We start from the raw sequence: 22,298 nt of genomic DNA on the forward strand, positions 1-22,298 counted from the left end.
ATCCAGATTCATGTGAATTTTTAAGTTCTTTTAAAAGTTCTTATAAGAACTTTTAGCTCTTCAAAGTTCTTTCATCCTGATGTAGTGCTGGGTCAGGGTAATCAGACCAATGTGCCTGCCATATGGGATTTTCCAGAAGGTTATCCTCAGTATGGGAAACCTTGTGTGAATTTCCAGTGTCCTGCTTGTTTTAAGATGAGAATCAGCAGTTTTTGCACTCCTGCTTGTCTTGCCTGCTTGTCTCCCTTAATATATGTTAAATCCTAGTTTATTTGCTAAAAAGCCATATATGATCAGGTTTTTCGGTGGTTTATGAGAGCAGGAATACCAGAAGTGAACGTTCTATAATATTTGAAGTAATGCAGCACAGTAAAAAATAGAGGGTTCTTTTCCTCTTTTATTTTCATTAGATTACTGGTTTTTATCAAAGGGTCTGTCTCAGGAACAGCCAGACGGAAGAGGGCCAGGCATGGGGGCAGGGCCCAGAGTGTACCACATGTTCTCCAACCTGGGAGCTCCTGGGGTTTCTAGTTTGCATTTTCTTAAAGTGTGTGTACTTTGCCTTGAGGCAATTATTTTTAGTTAGGATTACTGTATTTCTCAGTCTTTTCCAGACTCCTGAGCTGCTCACACTGTAGAGAGACGGTGGAGAGAGTAAAAGAAACGCTCTCCCATGCCCCTGTCTCTCCTCAGTCTAAAGGACTTCGTGCTTGTGATGCCGTGGGAAAGTGTGTGGCCTAAGACCCTCTTTGAGCTTATATTCTTCTGGCCTTTGTTGGAGCAAAACAGTTCTATGTGCTGTCGATGTATGTTCAGTGAGGTCAGCACGTATGTTAAAATTTATAGATTACTTTCCAGTGTGTAAAGAACCTGTATTTTTTAAGTTGGGTGTTTGAGTAGGTGACCAATAAGTGGTTCAGGATGCTTCCAGAGACACGGGTGCTTGACCAGAAACTGGAACTTGGAGTTGTCATCTGTTAATCCTGGTGACTAAAGTACATGTAGAACTAGAAAATACTACATACTGTGCAGCTGGTAAATTTTTTTATCAGCTAAATATCTCACCTGGCCTAATTTGCTTTGTCCTTTTCTTTTGTAAATGGAGAGTCTTTGATTTGTACCTAATACAGAGTATCTGTTAGTATTAGTCAAATAGTAAAACTAAGTTTTTAGATATTATTTATAGGATTCATTTTGCTGGGTGGTTTAAATTATATATTTTGTTGGAAATTATTTTAAAAAACAGAATGAAATTTTAACTCATTGTGTATATTGGTAATCCATCAGATAATTAGTGACTTATTTTTCTATGGTAGTTTTATCAGAATTCATCAGTTAATTTTTTTTTTATTCTTAGTGCGAGAAAGAGGAAGAGCAACCATTTAAACCATGTAAGTAAATAGTTGAAAAGTTAAGAAATCAATAGTTTGATTAATTAAAAGTATGTCTGCCATGATTCCTAAAAAGTATGATGGATCCAATACTGTTAGCATTAACCTCTTATTTATAAAATTTCTGAATCTCTAGTTCCTAATTATCAAGTATATTCAGAAAGGTTTTTGACTTAGTAGTACCCTTTTTTTTTTAAGGGTCCTGACATTTAAGTTAAATTTCAATAATATGGTTATAGCATAAAGATCTACCTTAAATTCTTTTGCCTTAAATTTTTTATCTTAGTTTTTAACCAAAGTAATAAAAGTGTAATAGGTAATTTAATTTTTAGCGCCGTCCATTGACTTCTTGGCACAACAGGTGAAAGCTTAACTTCCTCGTCCACCGTGATTTTATTTCCCTCCTTCTGGTCCCTTTACATGCATCAGTTTTTGTTAAATCAGAATCACTGTTTACTTTATTATGACTAAGCAAGTATTGTTCATTGCTGAGCCATATAGTTCTCTGTGCCACCTCCTTATACACCTTTCATTCTTTTTCTTCAATATTAATGAAATCTGAGCACTTCTACACTTCTCAGGATAATCCAGTTCTGCTTTTTCTAGCAAACATGATCTCACACAGCCCAACATAGTTGAGTAGCTCCCTGGCCAGTCTCCCTGTTTTCACATTCTTCATTTTTGTTCTGTGGAATTAATTTCCTGACTATATTCACTCTAACAGCTATTCTTTCCCCCAAATGTTGTAACATTTGTCACATGCCTATCAAAAATATTTACCATCCACAAAACCACATCTGTTCCATTTCTTCTTGGAGACACTCTTCGCCAACCTTTTGTCTTCCTACCCCCTACATACTAATGATTCCTGGACTAGCTCTGTGCCTGTTTTCCTGGGATATCTCTGTGAAGTCACCTGGGATCTCACATCACTGCTCTCTCGTGTTGGATCGCCTATGTCCTAGATTCTGTTTCCCTCTGTCCTGTTTTACTGCAGCACATTTTCCTGGAAAAAGGCACATGAGCAAAAATTTTACAAAGACCTAGCCTCTGTGAAACTCCTTCTGTTTGATAAAGTGTAGAATTCTAGGTCGAAACTAATTTTTGCAGTTTTAGAGACATTTCCCTCTTGTCTTCTCATTTACAGTGTTGCTCTTAAATCTATTGAATTTGATACATTGTATATTACCAAGTTAGTCTTTTCTCCATTCCTTCCTCCTGTGGAACTTTGTAGTACCCTCTGTCTTTGTGGGGTTTTGAAATTTCATAACATGGTTTGGTATAGACCTTGTCACGCTATTGGGGCATTTAAACATGCAGAACATCTTTTCTTCTAGTGAATTTTTTTGTGTGCTGCTTTGGTATTTTCTATTTTTTTCTTTTGGATTCCTGTTAGATGTTGAAAATTTTAGAGCAATATTTCTGCACAGATTTTTTTCCCCTTCTGTTTTCCATTTTGTCTTCTTGTCCTACTTCATGGAGGTTTCCTTGACTCTGCTCTAATCCTTCTGTTGAATATATTGTTTTGTCTACCTTATTTTTTAGAGTTCTCTTCCATCCTTTCATTCTTTTTTTCACTGATGCAATTTCTCATCTTTCTGTAGATGCTGAAGATTTTTTTTTAAGTTTTTATTTGCTCCTGGATTTTTATCATTCCCATCAGTTCCTTCTCCCTGCTTTGATCTGTGACTTCTTGGAGGTTTCCCTCAAACATGTGATGGTCCCTCGCTGTCTGTTAAGATCTAATTGGAAGCATCACTTTGCTAACTGATAGACCTCACTGCACGGATTTGGCGACCACGTCTCTGAATTTTGAACCTGCCTTGGGTTCTGTAAGACAGATTGGCCCAGTCACTCTATAGTTCCAAGGTTGTGCTTCCTCTGTTATGCCATGTCAGTTACTACTCCTTTATCTCATTTTTTCATCTTTCAAACATCAAAAATCATCTGCAGTTTATCCTATCTTGGGTACAGCATTTTTTTTTTTTTTTTTACAATGTTGAAGATAAATTTTATTTTATTTTTTTTCCCCCACCCCCCAATGTTGAAGATAAATTTTAAATGGCAGAAGGAAACTGGTTTGAAGGATGTACACAAGTATGTCTCAATGTACATTCTAAATATGTAAAACTTAAATCAAATATACATTCAGTAAACTATTTAAAAAACAATTTAGCAAAAACTATCCATAATCATTTTACTATGGTTTACACTTTTTTAAAAAAATACTTTTAATTCTAATGAGATGATATCTCTGAAAGAAGGTGGGAAAAGAAGTAGATTTGTGGTTGGTCCACTCAAAGTTGGATTTATACTTTGAATGTAAATTCTAAGTTTAAAAGTTTTAATTCAGAATAGTTAATGATACTGATTCAGACAATACTTTCTATTATAACTACAATTAAAATACTGTACATTTCTACTAAGGCCTTGATTAAGAATCCTGTTCAGACTACTCATCCTGCCACATTGGCCATTAACGTGCAGTAATGTGGATGGAGTAGTTTACACTAATGCACTTCTTGTTGTTTTGTTGCTAAGTCAGACATGACTCTTTTGCAACCCCAGGGACTGTATCCCGCCAGGCTCCCCTGTTCATGGACTTTTCCAGGCAAGAATACTGGAGTGGGTTGCTATTTCCTTCTTCAGGGGATCTTCCTGATTGAGGAATCAAACCTGTGTCTCCTGCATTGGCAGGTGGATTCTTCACCCACTGAGCCACCAGGGAAGCCCCACGCTAATGCATAGAATATTACAAAATTTTAAGTTAAAGTCTTAATAATTATTAATAAACACATCTAAAGCTTATGGAAAGGGGAAGAACAAAGTGAATTTCAGCTTAATTTTTTTGATGGGTTAAACTCAGAGGCAGTAGGCAGGATGGGAAGATTCACTTGGGTGGAGGCAGAATTTCAACAGGTGCTTGACTTTTAATGATAAGTTTTGGGGGGGATTGTTACTTATTAGTCTTCCAGTATGGTGATTTTCTAGTCTTTGCCATTAAACCTGAAGTCTACTAAGTAAGCCTTTTCCCTTCTTGTAAAGATTGTAGAAGTCCATCTGTTCTGTCCTTAGCTCTGAATGAAGGTAAATACTCTTCTTCATTGAACATTAAACTATCAGTGAGTGGGTTTTGCTGTTTGATTTTTGTATTTGCATTTTATATTATTAATCTTTGTCAGTGTAGTTTATTGAGGTTTTGAGCCAATGATGATAAGGCTTTAATCATAAAGGACAGTTACCTTAAATTTTAAAGTGAGATGAGGGGAAAGTAACCTGTTGACAGCTAATACATCCAGGCTTTGCTCAGAGGCTTTAATTCTGCCATCCTTTAGTGAATAGTAGATGTCAAAAGTTTGAATTGCTTCAGGAGTAGGCCTGGAGAAGTGTTCACTATTTCTTTGGTAGGATCTAGCCAGTAGTCTGTAGGTTACTGATAGACTAAATGAGCACCCATAGTCTGTAGGGCTACGTCTGATTAAACTTCTTAAACGTTTCAGCACTAATATTTCCAAAGATAAACAGATATTATTCATAATGAAGAAAAAGTTTTAATAGAGAAAAATGGGATAAATGTTACCCAAAGCCAAAGCTCTACAAACTAGTCTATATTTTGGTGCATTTTCTTACTATTTTTATTCCCCTCATAGATAGATTTTATAGTCAGAACTGACTTTTACTGTGTGTAATGTGTCATACTCTTAATAGTGGTGGCCTTTTAAAAGATAACTTCATTTAGAATATAACTATTAGAATGAACAGTTTTCATGCTGTGTCTCTTTCGAGATTCTAAAATTACACATTAACCAGATGGCTTAAGAAATATATGAGTTTCAGTTTAAATCATTTCTAGCTTGAAGGAGAAATTCTTCCCAATAGTGGTACTTTTCAGGTATGTTATGTGTAGAACTTTTTGTTAATAAGGAGTAAGTGGCCTTGCCATAAAATACCTGAAACAAGCAAAACGGTGGCTTATACACCCACTTGGATAGTTCTTATTATTGGCTACTGGCAATGTTTATTTAAATGCTCTGTATTTTAAAAAAACATTGACTAGACTTTCTCCTTGTTTCACCTTTGATGCGTTTGTGGAGGACACGGATAGAGTGTGACAGCGTGGTGAAAACTATTTTAATAGAAGGAAGGAAGGCTCATCTGAATTAGTAAACAAAACCCAAGAAAACCAAGTGTTAAAACTGTTTGTGTTCTGTGGTATTAAAGAATGCTATTACTCAGAGCTACTGACAGTGACTGGGATTTGATTATTGGCCTTTACTTAAAGGAAGAGAATTGTCCTCACATAGTTCAGGCTGTTTTAGTATTTGACTATGGCTGTGTTTTGGGCTCTTCACAAATAAATGGATACTTCTAAAGTGCTTTAAAGATAGCTTATTCTCCTGAGGGTCTGACAAAGCTCTTTTTCACCTACCCAGCACCACTGCAGATAGTTTGAATGTGTATCATTAGCATGATTTACCTTCCAGTTGTAATCGATCTTAAATAATTGGTCAAATGCTTCTTGATTCCTAATTTGTCCCAGATTCTGTTCTCAGCAGCTGGAGGAGGAGCAGTAAGAATCTGTCACCTGGAGGAGCTTGCTTGCTTACTTAGGAGGGGGATACCAGGCAAGCAGTTGAGACCATGTAACAGGTGGTGAAACAGGTGTAAGTGTGCAGAAAGGTAGAAGTTTGGTGGTGTGGCTGCTGGCTGAGGTTTGCTGGAGGTCGATGGGGTCAAGCTTGCTGGGACAAGGAGGAGGAAGAAGCCACTGCAGGCAGAGAGCAGCATGCGCAAGGCAGCAGAGTGCCATGATAAGTGGCAGATAACATGTAGAGTAGAATTAATAAAACTGTGAGATGAGTGGAAAGTATTCTCTGAGGCTCTCCCTTGTGTAATATAATGGCAGTCTTACTTAACCGTGAAATTCTCAGAGCTGCTTTGTCTGTTTCTTGGCTGTGAGAGAATCTTAAAGCTATACCCTTTCATCCTCTAGATAAGGAAACTGAGGCTCAAAGAGATCTATGGCCTTCAGGTCACTAGTGATAGAGCAGCCCTGGCATGCCCAGCCTCTGATTCAAAAACGCTTGTTCCTCACACTGTCTCCCAAACTAATACATTTATGATTGGCGTTCATTTACTGCAGTGAAATGCTCTCACATCGATATTATATAAAGCATTGCATTTTATTGTAGTAAATGAATAGAAATAGAAATCTCTGCTGCATTTCATTGCTTAAGGAAGAAACACTGAAGTCTTACTAAAAGCTTTCTCATTACTATAAAGGCAATTTATAATAGGTGCTTGCCAGGTTCATTTGTGGGTCCTTTTTCAAGAGCAGCAGTTTATACCACATTTCTCAGATCTTGCCTGTGGAAGTTAGAGTACAGAGGTTTCCCATGGAGCTGCACGTGATGCAACACTCAGCAGTTCATGGAGTATAAGGAAAATCTTAATGCTTTATCGTTTGACATTTTAACCAAGGAAAAAACACACTTTTATATGTTTAACTTACTGTGACATTTTCTTCTATCTCCCTTCCCCTTCAGGTATCTCCAGGGCAGCTTACTAAAAAGTATAGCTCATGCCCAACCATATTTCTAGATGACAGCACAGTCAGCCAGCCTAATCTTAGAACCACAATAAAATGGTGAGTACAACTAGGTTGCCAAGGCTGAGTGGCAGACCCCCTTCATGCTGAAAGCATCCTCGCCATACATAATTTCATTCGTTTGGTTTGTCCTTTTCAGTGATCAGGTTAAGAAAGTGGTGTCAACTCTATGTTGGTTTCAAGGACCTCTCAATATGAGTCTTGAGTTTCCATGTTAATCATAGAGTACATGATAGAAGGGAAAGTCAGTTAGCAAGTGAGAAATCCCAGGAAAAATGTAAACCTCATTTGATTCATTTCTATTGTTAAGACAATGTTGAACATAATGAGAAACAGAGGTACCTGTTTATTGTATGTTTCTAGAAAAAAATTATTTCTTTATGAGTTGGGAGAGTCCTACGACTATGTATACTAGTTTGGAAGCTACCATTAGAAGAAGGAACAGCTTGTCTCCTACTGGCACCGAAGTGAATCTGCAGTTAAATTTAACTGGACTTGGTCAGATTTATCCCACCGTGCATTTTTTTCCTGCAATATTTCTGTAGGAAATTTTACTTCTCCTTCCTCTCCCCCAAAGGGGGAAAATATATCAAAACCGTTTTAAGGGGCATACTCTCAAGCTTAATTTCTCCATAGATGAAATTTGTTCAACTGAGATTTTAACTTAATAGACACATTTAATTTTTGTTTTTGTTTTTTTTTAATTTTTGTTTGTATATGTGTATCTCTAACACACTGTATCAATCAAAGCAGAGAACAAAAAAAGAGATGAAGTTTCAGAAACAAGGCTGTGGCCAGGCTTATACTTAAGAAGACACGAACAGTGTTATGATGACGAAAACTATTCCTCAACTTCTGGACGCCCCTAGTCCACAATTGGAGATGCACAGTTCAAAATGCCCTAATCATGGGAATGTTCAAGTTTATTTAAGAGAGAGAATTAAAAACCAAACAGGATGCAGACCTTCCTACCTCCCTTGGGGTTGTCCATGGAACATTAACTAATGTCTTCTTAGCATATGAATGTTGGCTTTCCAGAACAGTTTGGGAAAGGCTACTTGAAAATATTAGTATCCTTATCATTAATTTTACTTTTCTGTCTTAAAAATATAATTAGCTTATAAATTTAATTTTTAATGTGCAAGGCTTTTTATTTTTTAGCTATTTAAATGATCAGTAACTTCTAACTTTAATTAAAAACAACCAGTTCACAATCATAATAATGTAACTTTCATATAATATTCGTTTCGGTCATATCGTATTTCAACAAAAACTGAGCCCCATTGCTCTTTAAAGTCCTGAGTTTTGGCACTTCTCTCGTAATCACTGAATGTTTTTATTCAGCCAAGACTCTAAATCTGTGGGTTAAAAACTACTCTCACTGTGGCTAGACTCACAGCTTCTTTTGAATTCAAAAGAACCTGATGTTTCAGTATATAATTCAGAAGTAGTTTTAAAGATTAACCTTGCTCAGACAAGTAGGTTTCATGCTTTTTATTCTCAACCTAGTCTTAGTGTTTGGAAATACAGTAAATTTTTTTCTCATTAAGTTTTAAAAATGACCACATTCATTATTGATGAAATAAAGGTTTACTGAGAAAATTAATAGGGCGTATTGGCTTTTAGGAATGATTTTGAAAAATACGATGGGATTAGTTTTCATTTGGGGTAGGTGAGCCTTATTAGAATCACTTATGCAACTTTTTCAAGATGTATGTCTCTGAACACATACATGAATTCCACCTTTCCTCCCTGCCCTCAAGACACAGTCTGTGGGTCTTTCCGTCTCTCTGTCTCTGTGTCTCTTTCTCTCACACACACACCCCTTTTGACAAGCTGAGGAATGATGTGTGAGGCATGATTTCATAGACAAAAGCATCCTGAGAGATTCTGATCTTAACGCTGACTCATTCATTCCTAGACTTGGCTGCACGTTGCAGTCACCCGGGGAGCTTTAAATACAATCCTGTTGCCCAGGTCGTACCTAATGCAGTTAAATCAGAACATTTTGAAGCAGAAGCCAGGCAGTGCTTAAAGCGTCCCGGGTAATCCAGTGTGCAGCTGACCTTGGGAACCACTCTCTGCTTTGAGGGTAGGAGAAAGAGAACTACTTCTGATAATTGGTGGGACCTTGAGTAAGTCAATTTTAAGCCTTGATTCTCTTATTTGTAAAATGGGTTAAGTATCATATTAGGTTCAGTTGCCCTTTTTATCATGTAACTTTTAATTCTGTGACTTTAAAATCAATTTGAAGAAACTTTGAAGCACTATAGAAGTATCCATCTTTGATGCTAACAGTGTTACAGGCCTTTCTGCAAATGCTAAGATTCTATAGACGAGTTACAAAATTCAGATTTGCCTTCTCTCTATTATTTTGAGTTTCATTTTAGATACTGAGAACAAAGGGAAGCAAATAACTTAACCAGAGAACCCCTTAATTGCCTAATACACAGCATCTGTTAATAACTTAGGGCTATAGTAATGTAAAAACTATCTGAGGACTTGTACCTGTTGGCTAGTTAATACTTTATTTAAAATAATGTGGAAATACCTGTCATTAATAGTGTACTGTGTTGTATTGTGCTGCCTTATTAGCAGTGCTTATTTCAGGATAACTAGGCCTATCATCAATTTTGTGACTATAAAATTTTGCTATTAAATTTTCTAATAATTATGTGTGAAAGTGATTTTAAATCCATTTTATTTGATATGGAGCACTTGTATTACTTACTTTTAGAGAAATAATGGAAAATAGATGTGTTAGGGGGAATACCGAACTGAATCAACTGAAATGCAGTGCCTAACAAAACGCCACACACACAAAATCTGTATGGCTTAAATTTAACCATGTGGATAGATGATGTAACTTGTATGGGATGAAAGATTCTGTGCATAGAAGGACAAATGACCGGGGAAATATATAATAATTTATATATTATAATAATCAACCCAGACATGTCTTCTAAGAGCACATCTATATTTTGGGTCTCCTAATTTTGCTAAAAGCCAAAGAACCTAAAACATGGGGGATACCACCTATGGGTACTGCTCTGAATTAGGGGGTGTGGGGGCCATTGGGCATCTGGATGGTCTTACCTCTCTGCCAACCCTTTAAAATGTCTTCAGGCCTAATGTGATAAAAACCAATTATTACAATATTTTTTTTTCCTCCACAGTGTGATCTTAGCAATATATTACCACATAAAGGACAGGTGAGCTCTTTTAAAACCTGTCTTGTTATTCCAGCTAATTAATTTACACAGTATCAAGTTTAGTGTTAATAATAATAGACAGTATTAGAGTAAGCTTTTACTGTTAGAGTGCTTTCATTACAGTATTGAAGTGAATCATTTAGTTTTATTTTGGGACTCTTAATTCTTTTAAGTTTTATGTGGTTTATATGGATATTTACTGTATTAGAAATTGAAATTTAAAAATTTAAAAAATTAAATCCACTGTATGTTAAAACAGGCTTTCCTTAGCACTGCTGAAGTTTTGAGCTGGATGAGGCTTTGATGTGGGGTGCCACCCTGTGTGTCGCAGAGTATTTAGCAGCACCCCAGCCTCTGCTCTGTAGGTGCAAGTAAGGTGTTGTGCTTCTCTCCACATTAGGACAGGAAAACTGTCTCCTGAGGGATGAGATCACCATCTGACTGGGGACCCCAGTGTTGAACATAAGTCATTTTTTTAATGAAAAATAACCATTTTCCACAACAAAATAGTGGAGAGTATAGTATCTCATTAATAGGAGACAGTTGATTCTCATGTCAACATTGTCTTCAGTCATTTGCTTTGAAGAAGCAATATGAAGATCCAGCTACATGCAGACATATAGTTGGGAAGAGGTGAATTTTTAAAGCCTTGAGATAATTTGACATATTCTTTGATACTGTCCCCAAAATCCACATGTGCCAGTTTATTAAATTAGTTAAGATGGAGTTCCAAGTCATTATCAGTGAACTTGAGGTAGATACTATGTTAAATTAATGCCCATTGATCTGTCATGCATACTGAGTGGATCTTTTTATCTGTACATGATTTTATAATATTATACATTGTCATTTGCAAAGTATTGGTTCACATGTCTTCAGACAGTGTCAAAAACTCACTCTTGTTAGTATCACTACCAGTCTTATCGGAAAAGTCTTTAAGTATTGATAAATCAAGCTCACCATAAATAACACACTGGAAGGTACAAATTTTCCAAAAATCCTAATATTTTTAGCTTGATGGTTTGAATTTTATCATTGGCAACAAATAGTTTAGAGTTTTCTTTGAAGTGACAGGCTCACTTTGTTCATTTTTGAAAAAATGACTGTCAATTGGTGTTTCATGAAAAAAGTGGTTTAAATATGATGTTCTAGGGGGAAAAAAGTGACTTGGTTACCAGTAAGTTACAAGTGCTCTTCCTTAGCACAGCCATATTTCAGTACATACAAGTGCTTAATGCATACTTTCCGCTTACTCAGAATATGAAGAAGAAGAGTAAAGGTTTAAGAACACTTAATTTTTACTCTTTCATCATGGATGTTCTTAAGTGAAGCAGATTTTTTACATTCATTTGGCCAGGAATAAGTGAATGACTTCTAATTTAGTTTCATACCACTGCCTTGATTCACACTCAGAAATGAGCAATTTTTACCCACTTTTGCTTTTATACAATCATAGTTAAGTGTCAAACAGTGTAGAGGCAGGTGATGTCTTGGTATTCTTATAAAAAAAAGTTTTGACCTCTTGGACTTACAGGATTTCTGAAGAGGGGCCAGGGGAGATTCCCAGAGGCCTATAGACCACATTTGCAGAACTGCTGTTTAAATGGGCACAGTGTAGTAGTGTGGTGGAATTTAAAAGAAAAAGCCTGGTCTCTCTTAAAAGACAATTAAAATTTTTAACTCAAACTATTTAAAAGAGACAAGAAGAAATAAACAATAAGAATATAATATGAAGAACAAAAGAGGGTGGAAACAAGAAAAAATCATGAATCTCATATTTACATTCATTGAAGTTAGAAGACTTTATTGCCCACTACTACCACTTTATAAAATGTTCTTGTATATTCCATTGTGAGGTTAGTGAAATGGAAATGTATTGGTCTACAAACATTGCCTGTTAGAAGGGGTCTGTGTGGGTAAAGGCAGCTCTGGCTGGTTGTAGAAGAGATTTCATGCAACTTGGTGTGCTGAGTATAAAATAGGTCAGAAAACCTTTCTAAGGGCAGAATCCAGGAGAATATGTAAAACTGTTTGCTTTATTAAGGTTAAGCTTCCTCTACTCCTCTCTCTACTTTTAGCAGATATTTTACTAAGCTAGTAACTCCTGAATTAATTTTTAAAATATACATTCTTATTCTATAGAGATGCCAATAGGTCCTTGGACATTTTTGATGAGAGATCACATCCACTCACAGTAAGTGTCACTTTTATTGAAGGTGTATTTTTCTTTTATTACAGTTGTGTTTATTTCATGCTGATTTGCTTTGAAATTAATTACTAGAAGAAAATTATTTTCTCCAGCTCAAAGCCAAGATTGTCTTCCTTTAAGTCTTCTTCCCCCACCCCATATTATGTCAAGTAATTTTACCAAAAGCATGTTGTGTCAGGGGTGTGACTGATAAGAACCAAGTTACGCTTTGTATGACGAAAGAGCAGGTAAGTAAACATACCCAAGTAACAGAAAATGTAGCTTTTTACAGGATGATTTTCCATAGCATCACACAATATAAACATTTCCTAACACATGTAAGACCTCTAAGGAGAAAATTTAAAAACTGTTTAAATTGTAAACTAATTAAAATGACAGGGTTTAAAAACTCACTTCTTCAGGTGCTCAGTAGACACATGTGACTGGTGACCGCTGTGTAAGAGAGCACACTCTTAGAGCCTCTGGTTACAGGACACTGGAAAGGTGTTTTCATAGTTGACTGCAGAAAAGTCTGATGACGTACAATGATCAGCAAGACTTTGAGCCGAAAAATAGTTTGCATTTGGTTAGAATTCTTTGGGGAAGAAGGTGAAAATACATTTTCTGAGGTTGTGCTTGCATTTTTCTTTAATGAATGGTAGTGAGTATTGAATCACTATGGTACTTTAGGATCCAATTGTTTATATTTAAAAGACTACAAGATATGTCACCTAGTCAAAATTATTTTAAGTAGCACGTGGGCCCACGTGTGAAGATTGCTATCTTGAGGGTACTTTTAAGTATTTTTCTTCAGTGGATACTTAACATTGTGTTTTTTCTTCTTTCAGCGAGAAAGGGTTCCGGAGGAGTACTTTAAGCATGATCCTGAACACAAATTCATTTACAGATTTGTTCATACTCTTTTCAGTGCCGCCCAGCTGACTGCTGAATGTGCAATAGTGACTTTGGTAATATATTTTTCTCTTAATAGAAGCATCTCTAGAAATTTGTTTCTTGTACAGAAGGTATGGGCCTGTTTTTCAAATGAAAGTAGGTTCCTGAAATGATCATCAGAACTTTATTAAAGAGAAATGTATCAAAAAGAATTAAAACATACAGATTTGAGCTTTAGTAATCATCATGATTTAAAATGTTGCCATTGCTTTTCTCATCACAAAACAGTTGATGTTAAAGGCAGCAGGAGAGACTTCTGGTTTCTCCTTCCACACCTCAGGATGCATGCACACACAGGGCACACAGGTGCACACCGGCAAAGTGTGCTGGGTGGTAGGATGGAGGCGATCACTGAGCTTCCTGGCCCACGGCAGGTGTAGATTCAGTGTGTTTCTGAGTCTCAGGCTGTGTTGCCTAGGCAGTTGTGATGTGTGTCTTGATTGAGACCGACTGCCTTCACCTCCCTGACCTTGGACGACAGTGTTAACCATCTCTACTGTCCCCTGGTGCCTGCGTGTGAAGGTACCCAGGACTGGGGTGTCAGCAGTGGTGTAAAGGCTTTACTCAAGTTAGCCTGCCGAGCTCCAGCTATGTGAGGACCTTTCTGTCATCCATACTGAATTCCTATGGTAAGATTTTATCATTTGAATAATACATCATATTCAGCTGAGAGGTAGTTGGGATTGCCTAACTCCTCCCTATAGCAAACCTATAGGGGAAGGTCAGCTGCATGGTCTGAAGGGAGGGCCTGCGTCACTGCTGCCTACGCCCCTGCAGGCAGAGTGTAGGAGAGGAGGCTTCCCCTCAGTGGGCCCCGGGTCAGACGCAGGCCTTTTCTTGGAGCTGCAAGCCAGTTACAGTGCTCAGTTAGCATGTGCTTGAGAGAGGCGGGAGTGGCGCTGGCACGTGGAGAGCTGGGAAATGCAGGCAGGAGAGGGTATGTGGGTTGGAAGAGGGGCATTTCTTTGTAGACAAGTTAAGCCCGATGGACCTGTGAGACAGCAGAGTGACAGTGTCTAGCAGTCATTTGACTGTATGGGATTGGAGCCTGAAGCTGAGCAAGAGGCAGGGAATTACGTGTAGCTGTTCAAATGCAGAGAGAGTACGTTAAATAAAAGTTGAGGAGAAGATAGATCTGTGGGGACTGTCAGCACTTACAGGACACATCCCCAGAGGAGTGGCCACTCGGAGTGGTAGGAAACCCAGGAGAGAATCAGAAGAGCTGCCAGGAGAGCTTGAAGAAGGAGAGCATGGTGCACGTGCTGAGTGCTGCCAAGGAGTTCCTTAGGGCATACATAGGCACCAAATGCCTGCCCGTGTCACGGTTCTAAGTGCTGGGCATAGAGGAGAGTTCTTGCCTTTCTGAGGTAAGTATAGCAGACATAAGGCTTTTGTTTTTCTCTAGTTTTTATGGAGTATGGTTCATTTACAGTGTGTGTAAGTATCGGGTGTACCACAGAGTGTAAGACTTTTTAAAATGAGTATTTTAAAAAAGATGACTGTTTGAAGTAGTAGTGAAAGCTAGAAAGAGAAAGCAAGGTTAAAGGGATGGAGAGATTAGAGGGGCTTCCCCGGTGGCTGAGACAGGAAGCAGTCTGCCTGCAGTGCAGGAGACCTGGGTTCCATCCCTGGTTTGGGAAGATCCCCTGGAGAAGGGAGTGGCAACCCACTGCAGTATTCTTGCCTGGAGAATTCCCCATGGACAGAGGAGCCAGACGGGTCCACGGGGTCACAGAGTCAGACACGACTGAGCGACTTAACGCATGCACGCTAGAAAGACCAGGAAGAGCCTCTTTACAGAGGTGAGATCTGAACCAGGACCTGGCTGGACTGAGGAAGACAAGGGGCCTGATAGCACAGGCAGGGGGCAGAGCACGAGGCACAGACAGGAGCGGGTTCTGTGCTGAGGGGTCAGCAGGGCGCCCCTGTGATCAGAGAGGGAATGAGGGAAGGCACAGGCGATGAGGGCACAGAAGGACGATGGCATCTCACACAGGGCCTCGTAACTAGCAGGCCACAGAAGTGACCTGTTTGATGGGAGAGCCCTGGCAGATGTTGAGCAGGCCCGTGAAGCACACTTAATCTGAGAGGCTCTCCTGGCTGCTCTGGGGAGAACAGACTGTGGTTGGCGGTCAGTGGAAGCAGAGAAGTTAGGAGGCAATGGCAGTGGTAGAAGCCAGAAGTGACGGACAGAAGAGCAGAGCCGGCAGGTGACCAGTGAAAGTGGAGATAAGAATTCCCGACAGATGGTAGTGAGATAACTCAAGTGGAGGTCTTTGGTCCCGGCAGCCAGGCGTGTGGCAGTGTCTCTCAGCTCTGAGGGCAGGCCTGGGGAGTGGGGCGCTGTGATGAAGAGTGCTGGCTGTTTGTCATGAAGGCAGCAGTGACCATGCCTCAGTAGTTTCAGCGGGGCAGTGGCGGCCAGGGGCAGACTAAATGGGCTAAGGAGAGGATGGGTCATGAGGAGCCAGTGTCAGAACATTTCCTGAAGGAAGTGTTCTAAGGGGTGGTGACGGATGGGCTGAGAACATGTAAGAGAACATTGGAGAAAATCTCTGACAGAGAAGGGGGGGTTGTTCAAGAAGAGATGAATTGTGGGAACAGTGTTCTGCAGAAATGAGAGGTGGGACTGACTTCGTTCATAGAAGAGTTAGCTTCAGGGAAAAGAAAGAGATGTCACTTCCACTGAGACAGGAGGGCAAGTGGTGTAAATGAGACCAGGTTTGCCTTTAGTGAAGCTGAGAGGAAGCTGAGGGACTGCCCCTGAGGTTGAACTGCCTCTGTCAGTGCCATAATACAGCAGAGGGGCGGACCCTGCGGGAGACTCGTTCTTAGGACTGGCGCATGCGGAGTTCTCTGGGGAGTGGGGGGCAGAAGTTCACTAAGGGTATATAATCTCAGTAATCGTGTTTGAAACACAGTTGAGTTTGGAGAGCTTGGGCAGATCGGAGCTGTCAGTCTGATAACGGGACATTTTTCTTTTTGTCAAATGGCATATATTTTCTTCTGCAGCGGTAACACCATCACAACTTATGTCTTTAATCTTTACTCAGCTGTTAACTTGGTCTGGTTCTTTATAGAATAGCCATTTGACACATATAAAAGAAGCCATGAAGTCATCCCACAAACTACCTGGCAGATTTAGAGGAGCCCCAGGGATTCAGACACCGGCAGCTCTTAACCACCTTAGAACCAAACAAATTGACTAAGTTGCAGAATATGTAAGACCCATGAGTTATGAAATAATGGAGATGTGAAAAATCGGGGTGTGAACAAAGAGCTCTTGTGCGTGACTCTCCCCTGAAGAGGCACTGAGTGTAGAGCACAGCTGCTCCGTGCTGCCTGTCGTGCGTGGCGCAGCAGGGAGGCTCCTGGACCTGGGAGGCTCCTTAACCACCAGTTATTATCTTCACGTTCACCCTCTGAAGAGAAGATAAAGAACTGCTCAGTCTTACCAGAGTTTCACATACTCAAGCTTTATGTAAAATTGCCACGTACCCACCACCAGTATGGTAGGTACATTGCACACGGTAGGCACTCAAGCATTTACTGAACGGTTGCATCGATGCTGGGCTATACGTGCTGCCTTTTACAAGTGGGAAGGTAATAACACAATGCCTGTCTTTAGAATGCTGAGATGTCCTTTCATTCCTGCGACCAAAATTGGGTTGGAAATTCACATGGGCAGAGTAGAAATACCAGACTGAGAAATATTTGCCTTACAACTGTGACCCGGCCTTTGGCCTTGGCTGGCCGAGCAAAAGTCTCTGTAGAACCAAAAAATAAAAGACATGTTAAATACAGATGAAACCTATCATTCCTAACAGTTCTATCACGGCCCTTAAACTGAACTAAAATCAAAGGTCAGTCCTCTACTTTTGCAGGTTTACTTAGAAAGGCTTTTAACTTATGCTGAGATCGACATTTGCCCCACTAACTGGAAAAGAATTGTTTTGGGAGCCATTTTTCTTGCCTCCAAGGTTTGGGACGATCAGGCTGTTTGGAATGTGGACTACTGCCAGATCCTAAAGGACATTACAGTTGAGGACATGTGAGTTTGTAAGGTTACGGTGAACTGTCTAACCATTTTCCAATACCTTATTTGCTCCCATAAAGTTTACAGCTTAAGAAATGTTACATTTTAAGAAAGGTTACATTGCGCAGAGAGCTGAATTAGGTATAAATATAAAATTAGACTTCTTTCTGTCTAGCTGTAGTATAACCATTTGTATTTTCCATCATTAATTAGTTAAATCTTGGTGTGTTACTGTTGTAATATTCTGCTTGATAAATTGAAATTACTTTTCTGGTGGTTTTTGCCATTTTACAAGCTCACTACCAGAACAACATGATGCAGTAAATAACTTCACGTCTTTCTTAAAGCTGTCTACCAGGTCCAGTCTGTTTTTAAGAGACACATGTCTGGCCTTGGAAGTTAAGTGGTCACTGCTGAGGTCTTAGCACCTCCAGACTACTGAGGTTATAACTTCAACTTGAGTCACACATTGTATGTTTGTTTTTGCAGGTCTTTTCTTCTTTTGTAATCTGAGGTTGTCTCTAAGGTTCTGTTGTTACGGAAACCGTGATGTACAGATGACCAAATAGAAAGGTTTCAGATCTCTGTGTTCTGTCTCCTCCACTGTCAGGAGTGTTCCCCATGTTTAGAAGTAGGTCTGCTGAGTTAGGAAACTCCTTTGTCTCAGGTAGCCCAGGAAGTGTCAGTGGGGCCTCACCCGGGGCACTCAGCAATCACAGTGGTACTTGGTGGGGCCTCGAGTTAACTTGGGGGGTTCCTCACAGATGGCATGCTCCCATGGGCGTGAAACATCAGGCTTGCTGTCTGGCTGCAGGGAAGGGCCCCGAGGGTGGGAGGCAGCAGGAACCAGAGAGGTATTTGCAGCAGACTCTAGAAGTGCTCACTTGACAGCAAAAATGTCCTTGTGGGTGGCATAGGAAAACGTAAAGGGGCTCCTCTTTATTACAGTGAAGAGCAGAGGACGATCAGGGTCATGGCGGGCAGTGGCAAGAGTTTGTTTTTGTTCCCTTTGCCCCTGACTCTTAATTCAGATTTACCAAAGTGCATATTTACAACTGAAGCAAAGAAGCTTGTGACTAAGAGAAGGGACCAGTGATTGTTGGTAGCTGTCAAAGTGGCTTTTGGTGAAAATGTCCACTTTGATGATAAAAAGTGTCATGGTGATATTGCTGGTAGCCACCTTAGTGTTACGGCAGATAATTCGAGATAAGTAGAAGTACTTTTGGAATTTGTAGAAACTAAGGTGACGTTGAGCACCACTATCATCCATCTTTAAACTGGTTCCTTGAAGGAAGGAAAATGTGTAATCATAAACACGAGGTCTGCCATGATGGCAGCTGAAATTTTCTCAGAACCTGCAGCTAAGCTGACGGGGGCTCTGGGTCCAGTTACAGCATCAGAGAACATGCAGGGAAGTGTGTGGATGTTCACAGATGTGAGCCCAATAGCACTGATGGCAGTGTCTAGCTACAGGAAGAAGCTAATTGTAAACAGCCCTTTTCTGTGTACAACAGAATCACCAGGAGCTATGTTCGTAATAGGTTGCTTTTGTTTATGATCTTTGGAAACTGGAAAGCATTACAGCCAAGTGTTCAAGTCACATTTGTCTCATCCCCCTGCTGTTGGCTGCTATTTGTAATGGTCTCATTTTGAGTCTAAATTGAAAAATTGGCATCTATCAGCTTTTCCTTAAAAGTTTTCTAACATCCATGTATCTTGTTTGAATATATTGAGCAGCTGCTGTTCAGAAAATTTGCTGCACCTATAAATGGCATGCTCTTCAGTCATCTAGTCATTTAAAAAAAAAAACGCAGAAGCGTATTCTGTAGTCCTAATGCCTTTTTTTTCAGTAAGTAAAGCTCTGTTAATAGACATGTTAATCCTATGAAGTACTGTATTTCCACACAATTAGTGGAAGAGAATATAAAAGGGATAGTGAAGTGCATTTATTCCCGTAGTAAATTAAGTCCTGATTAGCTGATTATCAAAACATTATCTGATTTACATTTCTATAGACTTATGGCCATATGAACAGGAAATTAATTTTGGAGGTAGGTTCAGTTAGGTTTAAAGTTCAGCAAATGAGAAACCTCATTTCTGCTCACACTCTGCTCTCCACGCAGGAGAACATCAAACATTTGATGACTTACCAATGGATAAAATATTAACACTTTAAAACCAGGAAACAAATATTTTGAAAAATAAGTCACTTTCATTTGTCTGGGTATTTATCATTTTTATATAATTAACTCTTTAAAGTGATTGCTGTGAAAGTGGTAAGACTTACTCTGATTTTATTTACTTAAACATTAGACAAGCTAATGACTGTGTATGGTCCCACAGGAAAGACCTGCTCCCACGACCCTACTTTCCCACTTCATTGAATTTGCCCCCTGCGTGCCTATGCACCTTCTGTCCTAGTCAGGGCTGGCGGACGGAGCACAGGGGGAACTGCTCCATCGGGGTCATTGCTCAGGTGCATTTAGTCTAGCCAAGACGTCTCCCCTTAATCCTGCTGCCTCCCATAGCTTAAAAAGTGTATCCCATCCTGTCCCAGGAACACCTTTTGGTCCTACTGGGATTAAGAGGAACAGAAACTTGCATTCTGCCCTTTGCCACAGTCCCCTGCACTGGAGCGGGGGGAGGGGATTCCCTTTCGCATCGAGTGTAGCTTATTTATTTATTTATCTGAGATGAATCCTTGTTGCCTCAAGAGTCTTCTCCCCTCAGAGATAATAGCAGTGGCTCTCCATGGCCCCATTTGTTGCCGTGGTGATGTGCCTACTGCTTTTGTTGGCGTGTCTCTACTTCAATAAGCCCCTTCCTGTTATCGGTGAAAATGTCTGCAAGTTCTCCAGAGCTAATAAACAGCATACATCATTCCTTTCATCTGATGACTATAGCGGGGCCGTGTGAGTGAGCGTGGAGCATGAATGCACGGCTGCACTGATGGAGCTCTGAAGAATGAGCCCCCGAGTCAGCGGCATGGGTGCATAAGAGGGCCGTGACCTCCCCTCCTTGTCCCAAACTCCAAGTGCCAGGACGCAGGAAGAACCACCAAGAGCTGTCCCTTGTTTGAACATGAGTGTATTAATCCGGCTGGGGAGCCGTTGTTTGTTTCCAAGCTGTATTTAGAGCTGTTGTGGCACAGAATGGGGTTTCTGAAGATAGCCCAGTTGACTAAAATTGTCCTATGTTGGTTTTGTCTTCTCCTCCCCCAGGAATGAGATGGAAAGGCACTTTCTGGAGCTCCTTCAGTTTAATATTAATGTTTCCGCCAGTGTTTATGCCAAATACTACTTTGACCTTTGCTCCTTAGCAGATGACAACAACCTGAGTTTTCTAATTGCTCCTCTTAGCAAAGAAAGAGCACAGAGCCTAGAGGTAAGACTGGGGATTCACTAACTGGGTTTTCTGTCAGCCACCAAAGCCAGCATCTGTGGCTGACTTACACTACGCAGTGACTAACAGTTTGAAGAGCTTATTAACCCATTGGCATCTTATTCCCTGTGTCTTTTATGGGTTAGACAGAGATATCACATTATTTTTTTTAAAAAAAATTACAGATATCTCTTATGTAACCATAATTCAGAATACTTTAAATCAGATTTAATTGTTCTTCATGGTTTTCCATTTGAACCTCCACACTTACATATAACCATACAGGAATAATTTCTTATAATTGTATCCCTAATCATATGTACATTGATAATTACTTACCACTCTTAACTGCCTGAGCTTGTAGTGTGTGTTTGTGTGTATCACAGTTCAGCCCCATGAGTTTATTAGACCAGAAGCATCAGGGGCTAACCTGTGAGACCTATACTTGGAAATTATAATGTGGGTTCAGAAACTGGATGTAGAAAGTAGGTGGGTTTTTAATGGAAGTGGTAACATACATGGGATGAAGTAATTTGTAGTAGTGATTTGAAGAGTAATTTGAAGTAGTTTGTGATTTCTGGTGGGTATACAGCAAAATTTACAACTGAAATGAATACATATAAAGTTGACACTTTTTCTGGTACCTTGGTACTTTAGAAATAAGACATTTTTCTACAATTTACATGCATGTGAAATAGCACCTTGTAGTCCTTCATCACTAGACCTTTCTTGCCTTCAACACACACCTACCTCATTAAAATCTTCTTAGTGTGTAGTAAATAATGAAGACTGAATAGAAGTTGAATAGCTGGGTAAACACTGATTTTGCTCAGGTGTGTTCATTATGCTTAAGGACCTAGTATGTAGGTAACATCATATTGCTGTTAGATGGGGCCTATTTTGGGAACCCAGTTTTTAAATATGTTCCTCCCTGCCCCAGCAATCTCATCATAGCCCTTGAAGAATATTATCTTAGGGAATCAGCAGTGTAGATATGAGCTATCCAAAGTAGCAGCAACTGTCAACCTAAATGAATGCAGATGTGTGGCTTATCAATGCTGCTTTCTTTAAGGTTGGAACTTTTTTCCCCCAATTATACTTATGTTCTATCTGATTGACTTTCTTAGGCCATCTCCAGACTGTGTGAAGACAAATACAAAGACTTGGGCAGAGTTGCTGTGAGAAGGTCTTTCAGCGCTGATAATTTCATTGGTATTCAGCACTCCAATGCCATCCTCTCATGAACAGAGAGAGGTGAGGGGTTGTAACATCATGAACCTCTCGTAACAAGGACTGGAGAAATACCCACCTCTCCTGCTCAGAAACCAGCAAAGTTAGTATTTTCACCTAGAAGAAAGACACTGAATTCAAGAGACTTGCAGACAGCAAAGGTTATGGTCATAGGAAAAAACTGGACCTTGTCAAGGCAACACACTCTTCTGTCCTTTTTAATGGAAACAGAGTTACAAAAACCACTCCAAAGCTAAAAGCTCCCAACCCACCCACAGATATTTGCTTACTGTGTAGG

General features: G+C 39.7%; 1 protein-coding gene across 1 annotated transcript in view; it reads left to right on the forward strand.

Moving 5' to 3' along the window:
* Nucleotides 1-22,068, forward strand: part of LOC122698212 (cyclin-Y-like protein 1) — a 33,432-nt gene extending 11,364 nt beyond the window's left edge. Inside the window, exons 4-11 of the mRNA XM_043908887.1 lie at nucleotides 1,358-1,391; nucleotides 6,938-7,038; nucleotides 10,176-10,211; nucleotides 12,354-12,405; nucleotides 13,248-13,367; nucleotides 17,238-17,404; nucleotides 20,611-20,773; nucleotides 21,898-22,068. Of these exons, the coding sequence (XP_043764822.1) occupies nucleotides 1,358-1,391; nucleotides 6,938-7,038; nucleotides 10,176-10,211; nucleotides 12,354-12,405; nucleotides 13,248-13,367; nucleotides 17,238-17,404; nucleotides 20,611-20,773; nucleotides 21,898-22,014 (790 nt within the window). The 3' untranslated portion in view covers nucleotides 22,015-22,068. The remainder of the gene's footprint in view (nucleotides 1-1,357; nucleotides 1,392-6,937; nucleotides 7,039-10,175; nucleotides 10,212-12,353; nucleotides 12,406-13,247; nucleotides 13,368-17,237; nucleotides 17,405-20,610; nucleotides 20,774-21,897) is intronic.
* The last annotated feature ends 230 nt before the right edge of the window (nucleotides 22,069-22,298 follow it).

The sequence above is a fragment of the Cervus elaphus genome, chromosome 8 (genome assembly GCF_910594005.1).
Source record: "Cervus elaphus chromosome 8, mCerEla1.1, whole genome shotgun sequence".
NCBI classification, from domain to species: Eukaryota; Metazoa; Chordata; class Mammalia; order Artiodactyla; family Cervidae; genus Cervus; species Cervus elaphus.